Below are 8,275 nucleotides of genomic sequence, written 5' to 3'. Positions count from 1 at the left end.
CAGCAACCGTTCCTTCTCGGTGAATACGTCACGAATTTGAATTGAGCGGGGGTGGGGGTGGAGCAGATCTTTAAATGCAATTTTGTGAGCCATAAATGCGTTTCGGCGCCCGGGTCTAACGTTAACATACTTCGGAAGAGCCACATAATCGGTGTTTACTGATAACAATAAAGAAATGGAGTTGCCCTCAGTGTCCTTTTTCAAAATAATTTAGAATCCGCCTTGCTTTCATGGTCACGAAGGTTTCGACATTCATACGTTCCTGACTGAAATTGTACCGCATTGTGGTTTCACTTACTCCTTGAAACGTAAAGTGGCTCAGGGTTTTTGTTGAGCGCAGTTCTTAAGCGCCCGTTCTTGGTTGAGCCGCGTCGACGCTGTCGGTATAACCGAATCAATCAATCAATCAATCAATCAATCAATCAATCAATCAATCAATCAATCAATCAATCAATCAATCAATCAATCAATCAATCAATCAATCAATCAATCAATCAAATAATTGTCGGCACTGGGATTGCAAGCCGCGGCGCCGCGAACACATCAGCTTCGCTGGCCACTGCACGAGAGCACTTGGCTATCGCTGCTGCCGATCACGCCTCGTTTTAGCCTGCGACATACATTCGCGCTGTGCATTGCACATCGTCGTCTTCTTCAACGAATAGTGCTATTGGGCTAATATACTCATTCTCGTGGGCTGTGCATTGCACGTAGTCGTCTTCAACTAATACTACTCCCGAGCTAACATCACCGCCAGTCGTGCCGACGACCCCGCAAAGAAAAACAATGAGCTTACAGAGCCTGAGACACCTTCAGACCTGCGCCCAAATTTGCATTGGGGAGTGTGGTGATCTTTAGCATTTTTTTTGTCAGGCACGCTGAATAAAAAATACCTGCATTCAGAAGGCTAGGAAAAATACCTCGTCAAAAACCTTTGGCGTTTTTTTCGACTAGCTTCTGAACGTCTCACGCTGTCAAGTAACCGTAAACTTCTCAACTAACTTTAAACAAAAGCAGAAAGTTCTTGCCTTTGATTTCAGGTGCAAGAAGAATAAAAAGATGTGTCGCTGCCGTCGTCTACGGGTATGAATCCAGAATAAGCTTCTACATCTTCGCAAGGCTTCGGCAAACAGACTCGACTTCTGTTCTTAATTTTATTACGCTCTTTGGGTGGGAGCGTGTCGCTTTTGGGATAGAACACGGCATCTTCGAATGGCGCACTGAAAGAAAAAAACCCATGTAATTTGCTTCACATTGGTGTCGACATCAAAGAACCTCGGCTGCTTGTTGAGAACTTTGATGTTAATTAAGGCTGCAATTAAATTTGTGTACTACGGTGCCGGTCTTGCACAAAGAAACTCATTAAGAAATTGCAGCCACACGTTGAGAGTAAGATCAAAACCCGTAGTTCTAATAATTCCCTGCAACTTCGATACCACATTCACCATCTCAAGGTCTATGCTTCTCTCTTTCCGGCCCATAAATAAACTGTCCGGGAGGTGCTTCTAATAATTTTTTTGTTCAATTGCTGCTCTTGAAGGTCACCTGACATGATATGTAGCATCTAAGCACGGGAACAATTAATCTTTAATTTGAGGGATGAACGCACAGAAGTATGCGGGTCGCTCTTATATTGATGAAGCTCTCACCACATCACAGCTCAAAGATACATCAAGTTAGCCGAAACCTACGCGGAAAAAGTTTCTTTCACCTGATCAAGCAGAGGAAAACGTCGCACTTTTTGCAGCGTGCAGAGGTTCTTGAACGCCGTCCGAGAAATAGTGAAAAGTTACGAGGGGCCCTTTTTCAGGTGCTTTGCCAAACTAGCTTGAGATATTTAGTTACTGATAGCTCAAAAACGTTTTGGCTGCGCCAGAACACGCACAATTTTGCCGTAGGATCAACAGTGATATTTTTATGCACCCACACGCTTGTGACGTCTGGGCCACATAGGGTTTTGCACAAATGTTTTCACGAAACTGACCCGCGAAAAACAGCAAATATGTTGAGTTTTTTTAAACAACCTCCGCGCCCTGACGTCTCCAATATGCGGCAGCGGTCACTTTTTTAAAGCGAGATTTATTGCCTCAGGTCACCAATGATGGGCGAAGGTGTGGTGAAAGATGTAGTAATGATTAAATTAATGGTAAAAGGAAAGCTGATTTTATCAAGTCCAGTAGAGAGCGATGGTCCCTGTGTCCAGACAATGTATGAGGCACGGTTGCTTGGTGAAAGACCCGCTACCTTTAGGTGCCGGATCCTTGTAGGCTTGAGTGCAGGGCAGTCCCACAGTAAATGATGAATGTCGGCTTCAATGTCATCGCGTTTACACATCGGACACCCAGGCCGAGTAAAGAAATCTCGGTACTGAGGCCAGTTCCGAATGACGGAAGGTGTGACGGCAACCCCGACCCGGATTCTCCTAAGCGCAACCTCCTCTGCACGAGTAAGACCGCAAGGAGGGTTACCGCACACGGAGGGATGAGAGCACGTGTGCGGCCCTGGAGGAGTTTATCTTGATGAAAGGAGGGCAAAGTTATCCAAATGAAGGAGCCGAGGCAATAATGAGCCTGGAGTCGCGAGGCGGGTCGCAAACTCTGCCCTGCTTTGAGAGGTCAGCAGATCCCGTGGGACCCACTCAATACGCCTGCGGAATGCGTGCCGCGAGCCGGTGGATGTCCTGAGATATCGTTGGTAAGCGGCTAACACGTCGTAGCAACCGGACTACTTGAAGGGCGTCAGTGTGGATGACACAGGCTTCAGTGCCTACATGTCTCCTTCAATGATAGATCGTCGAGTACAATCTGCTGCTCCCCCGGGAAAGGCGGCGGTGTATGTGGACTCACGTTTTCCCCATGTACGCCTTGCTCTCGAAAACTGGTGCACGCCATATCAAGAGGTAGTGGCAGCGGCTGCAAAATTTTATAAGGGAGCCGTTGTGGTCGTTTCATTTTACGTTAGACCAGTCGATGGCGCTTCCTCCCGTATTAATCTTAGCTAGGTACTAAGTGTCCGTAGGCAGTATTTGGGTGTCAGATTTTAGTCGGAGGCGACTTTAACGACGTTCACTAGGATTAGGGGTACCCCACTTCGAGCCCTCGTGGCAGGCGTGTGCGAGACGCCTTCACGGATTCCCAGTTTGTGCTGCTCAGCGATCCTGGGACAGCAACACGGCCAGTGCGTCAAACTCGCAGTGCTTCCTATGCTCCAGACTTGAGGTCGAGTCCGGGTACTCCCACCTGGCCCATGGAGCCAGACTGCTGTGGAAGTGATCCTCACCGTATCATCGCCGGTCTTCTTACCTCACATATACCTTTACGCTACAAATGTTCTGTGATCAACTGGGACAGTTTTTGCTCCTGTCTGCACAATCATCAGATTCTTCGACAAACCTTGTTGAGCGCATACAAACAGTGCTCAACAGTGCTAAAACTACCAACTGGACTGATGTTGGTCGACTGGCACCAGACGTCGGCCTTCTTTACTTGTGGGGAGCACGCCGTCAAGCCGAGCTGGCTGCTACGCGAGACCCTACTTCGGCGCCGGTACGTATGTGATTGCACTATCTTACTGCTAAGACACGCAAATGTGAACGCGACTTCTCAAGACGGCAGTGGCATGCGTGGTGCGAAAAACTTTCTACAAAATCCTGGAATGCCTCTCTCTGGCGAAAGTTCCGTACAATGGAACACGGTCGCCGTTCGACTGACGCAGCAGCAACCGCATGCTTCGCGGCTAACTTGTCGCTAGATGAATTGGCCAAAGTAACAGCGCGCAAGGTTTTCCAAAATACGATGCTGTGACTTCTTCAGCCGCTAGTTTTAATATGGCAGGTATCCCAGCGCATGTATATCAAATGCCGTCTGATGTCGACGCAGATGGAATTGCGTGTCCGTTCTCTATGCCTGAGGTGCTGGCTGCAATAGATGATGTGAAACGTAAAACAGCGCCCAGCCCGGACAATATTCAGTACGAGGTGTACAAGAACCTGAGTAGCGCTGCACTCCCTCAACTACTTGACACCATAAACAAAGTATGGCTGGATGGCGTCGTGCCAGAAATCAGGAAAGCCTCCTACGGACCTTGCAAACTTACGACCTATCTCCTTAACTCCTACGCTGTGCAAGCTGGCGGAGAAAATGCTAGCCACACGATTGTCGTGGTGGCTAGAGCGGCACGGTTTTTATCACCCCGCACATATTGACTTTCGTCCATAGATTGGTACAGAGGACGGGTTGGCTGTATTTGCATCTGCAGTTTTGTCATCTACCCGCAGCCGCAATGTGCGTACCATTTCAGCAATGGGTGTTGAAAAGGCATACATCAGTCATGCAGCCATTCTGAACTCCGTCGACATGCTTCATCTCCCTCTGAGAGTGCTTAGTTTTGTCGAATCATTTTTGAAGGCAGAAAACGTGCAATACGCCCCAGCGGCAAAGCGGTCGGATCATTTGCTCCTGTCTGCAGCGTGCCCCAGGGATCAGTATTGTCGCAGACGTTATTTAATATTGCTTTCATCCCGCTGGCTTGGCGCTTACATGACATCTGTGACATAAAATTTCTGCAGTACGCTGATGACATCACGGTGTGGAGTACTCACCAAGATCTGCGTACTCAGGTGGCTGCCCTTCAAACTGCCTTGGATGTTATGTCTAATTACGCATCATCCATCGGACTTTCCGTGCATAAAACAAAATACACGTCGGTCGCCAACCGCTGGGGACGCCGTAAACTTGCTGAAAGTCCAGTCCGTCTTTGTCTGTCAGGCACCAAACTACAGGAAAGTCCTATTGCAAAAATCCTTGGCTTAACGATTCACCAAACAGGATCAGCGACTGCATGGCTTTCTCAGGCAAAAAGGCAAGCTATCCGGACTTTGGGTTTGATTAGAAGAATTGCTCCTGAAACGGGTGGCGCAGGCTCTTTCGTTGCACGACAATTGTTGAGGGCACTTCTGTAGCCACGTATTGTTTATCAGGCCCAGTTTCAACATCTAACAAGAGCCCAATGGGATCGTCTTCAAGCCGTGAATCGAGAGGCTATAAGGACCATTACATGCCTTCCACGCATCACACCGGTCAGAGCTTTACGAGAGAATGCGCAGCTCAATACTATTGATGAGCTGGTGCAGCAGCGCCGTGATGCGCGCAGCCTTAAAGCCAGTCTATCGCATCCCACTCATGCACTGAGGACTTATGCAACGTCACAATCCATTCTTCAGCCACCAACGCCAGTTCTTCCCCCATGGAAGTTCGTACAGCTCAGCGACAACAAGCCAACAGATAATCACCGACCAACATCTGCTAATTCGGCATCGTTGCTTCACCAGAAATCTGAAGAACAAGATGCTTGCCTGCCTGAAGAATCCATTGTTGTCTATGTAGACGCAAGCATACAACCCTGCGAAGCAACAACAGCAATCTACTGCCCGTGCAGACCTGCCCCGAATCAAACCTCTTGGTTTCAGCTTACGGAACCCCCTTCGTTCTTTTGTGCTGAGCTCGTTGCAGTTCAAGAAGCACTCTGCTCCGTGGCCACCAGAACTGTGCTCCCTGCGGCCCGCTGGAATCGATGGCAATGCGTTTGCTTCCTGTAGCAACATGGCCCACACCTGGAGCTTGTGAATTCGTATTCGGGTCTTGAGCTCTTCCGACTTCGTGGAAATGCCTCTGCAGTTCCACTGTAGCCCACCAGCACGACTGGAACTTGCCATTTCCAGTTACTAGCCTAAGTGCTGTAGTATCATGGACGTCAGGTTGGACAACTGGTTTACCATAAACCGGAGCAAAGAAGTCGCAGAGTTGTCCAGTGGCATTGCGGTAATCTGGGAAGAGGCGACAGGAAATAACATTGGTGGGCGGCAGGAAGGTGATGTTGCTGCGCCATTGATAGATGTGGCGGATGATTCCGCTGCCCGTCGACGTCGAGCGAGCAGTTCACGGTGTTGGTGGAGCTTAGTGACCTCCACTAAAAGACGTGCGATTTGTTCGTCGACCTCAGCCATATCGTCCCGCGGTAGTTCAGACACACTGCGCTGCTTTGTTGGCTCTTTTCAAAGGCGTTCTTTTCGCACAGTATTGTTAGAAGGTTGCTGAACCGAAGGATTATGCGAGGTGTTCTCAGGAAGCTTCGGCCACTTGTCGTCATCCCACTGGAGAGCTGCGAACCGATTGGATGTCTGCAATGAAGTTGTACTATCGTGTATTGGACAATGCTTAGTCATTGGACGAAGAGTTTTTTATGTTGCCTTTTGTTTTGTCGAACAACTTGGAGATGCTATCTCGTGGTCGTCGGAACTGCAAAGGCCGCATCGATAAGCCACTTTTCCTTCCGATGTACCTTCACCGGCAGCAGTGAAGGGGCAGGATTTGCGCATATGCCTAGTACGGAAGCAGTTATAGCAGTATACCATACTCGGTTTATGTGGCCGAGGCCGTAAAATACAGCCATTATAGTACAGACGGGCTGGTAGTGTCAGAGGGCTTCGCAAGGTGACTATATCCAAGAGCGCCCCTTTCCCATGCGTCGCGCCTGGATGACTCGGTGCATGGGACAGTACAGCTCACGCTGGAGGGCAGTTTGATCCTCAGTGATATCGACGTTGTAGACGACGCAGCGCTGCAAGTCGGAGCCTTCAACTAAATACACTTGTACTGGCACTGAGCTTTCGCTTGTTAGTGAAATACTCCTGAGAGTTTGCAGACGTTCTACGGGAGTCAGAGTCGGCAGCCACACAGCAACGGTGTTGGACTTAGTCCTGGCTGTGAAGCCCCGAAAACCTTTGGTTCCAAGGCACGCGTCCAAGTTAGTGTGTAGAATCTTGTTCGGTATATCCGTGAGGATTTTGTTGGCCAGAGATTTAATGGTCACTTATTAAGATGACGATCCCGGTGTAGGCTCAACCAAGTTCACAATCGTAAGACAAGAGCGCTTGCCTTGAGAGCCATCACTTTCCTAAGATGGGATCGGTTAATTGGTCGTTTGAAGAACGCTTGTGAGATGCACGAGGGCCCTTTTGGATTGGTAGAATGGCCGACAAGTCCATCGGAATGCTGGATTCATCATGCCGTGCGGTTTCAGGCCCATCCGGAAGAGTAGAATGGATGGCCATTGGCCCGGGAGGCAGACCACTTACGAGCAGTTCATCGTTTCGGGAAGGCAGGAGGGGTGCATCTGCCGATCAACTGGAAGCACAAAGCTGGACCTGGCGCCGCGGATCAGATGTCGACTGCATGGCAGGTGCTATCACGAGGGACGCCGGCAGAGCTACCTCCGCCAGCGTGGCAGCGGATGCACTAAGCCTACCGTCAGTGCCCTGCTCAGCTGGAATCATGCATGGTTCCTAGGAGGCCTCGGACGGTGAGAGGACGTCTCGAGCTTTTTCAGAAGGCGAGGTTTTTCCGAAGAGCGATGTGCAGCCACCTTAGCAAAGAGACACTTCTTTCTTCTTTTCTTCTTTCCAGCGGTCACTTTGCTAGTGAAGTTTCTATAGAATGCCTGCGGCTTTTGACTCCGTCACCGTTCCATTAATGGCAACTATAGAGAACATGGTTGGGAGGCTGAGAGCGCTTCTATTTACTAAATGCATTTTTTGTATTTGTGTGTCAACAATTGAAACTTTCGAATAGCGAATCGAATAAGCTACTATTCGTTTCGTTGAGCGAAACAAGCCGTGTATGTTTGAAATTATTCGTAGACAATTTGAAGTCTTCGAGTAGTTTTCAAATAATTTAGACAACAAAAACCGGTAATTTTTTTTCGATGGCAGTTGCCAAAACGGCTCACTCCAAGGCCACACAGCATGCTGCCTCCATCAGTCTACTCGAGCAGGAAGGTTCACAGTCGCTATTCAAACCCTTCGTGTTGCGGCGTTCATAATGCATAGCCAATAACGGCCGACTATTAGCCAACATTAGACAACATTGGCTGATGCAACATACGCTCAACCAGGCCCCTTACTTCCCGCTGTCAGGTATGAGCCGGCTATGACATTACGCTCACATAATGTGCACGTATCATGGAAATCGTGGAAGATCTGTTTTGTGAACAGTATTAGCCCTGGCTTGCAGTGATCGATACTATATTGAAATAAACTTTTCTTTACAGCTTCTAGCCAGCCTCGGCTGCTTTCATATCATTACAAGCGCAGAGATTCAACTTACGGTTGACTGAGATAGAGATCGCAGTATTCCTTCGTCGGTTTGCCTTTGGACTTGCCGAGACATAGCGCACCAAACAGAAGCAAACTAAGCGGACACGTTACCCTGTACATCAT

General features: G+C 48.8%; 1 protein-coding gene across 1 annotated transcript in view; it reads right to left on the bottom strand.

The window, feature by feature from the left end:
* The window catches only part of LOC144108061 (venom serine carboxypeptidase-like), a 34,882-nt gene extending 26,607 nt beyond the window's left edge, over positions 1–8,275 (bottom strand). Inside the window, exon 1 of the mRNA XM_077641342.1 lies at positions 8,163–8,275. Within this exon, the coding sequence (XP_077497468.1) occupies positions 8,163–8,275 (113 nt within the window). The remainder of the gene's footprint in view (positions 1–8,162) is intronic.

The sequence above is a fragment of the Amblyomma americanum genome, chromosome 10 (genome assembly GCF_052857255.1).
Source record: "Amblyomma americanum isolate KBUSLIRL-KWMA chromosome 10, ASM5285725v1, whole genome shotgun sequence".
NCBI lineage: Eukaryota > Metazoa > Arthropoda > Arachnida > Ixodida > Ixodidae > Amblyomma > Amblyomma americanum.
Note: the sequence above shows the minus strand (reverse complement) of the source record. Positions and strands in the feature narration are given on the sequence as shown.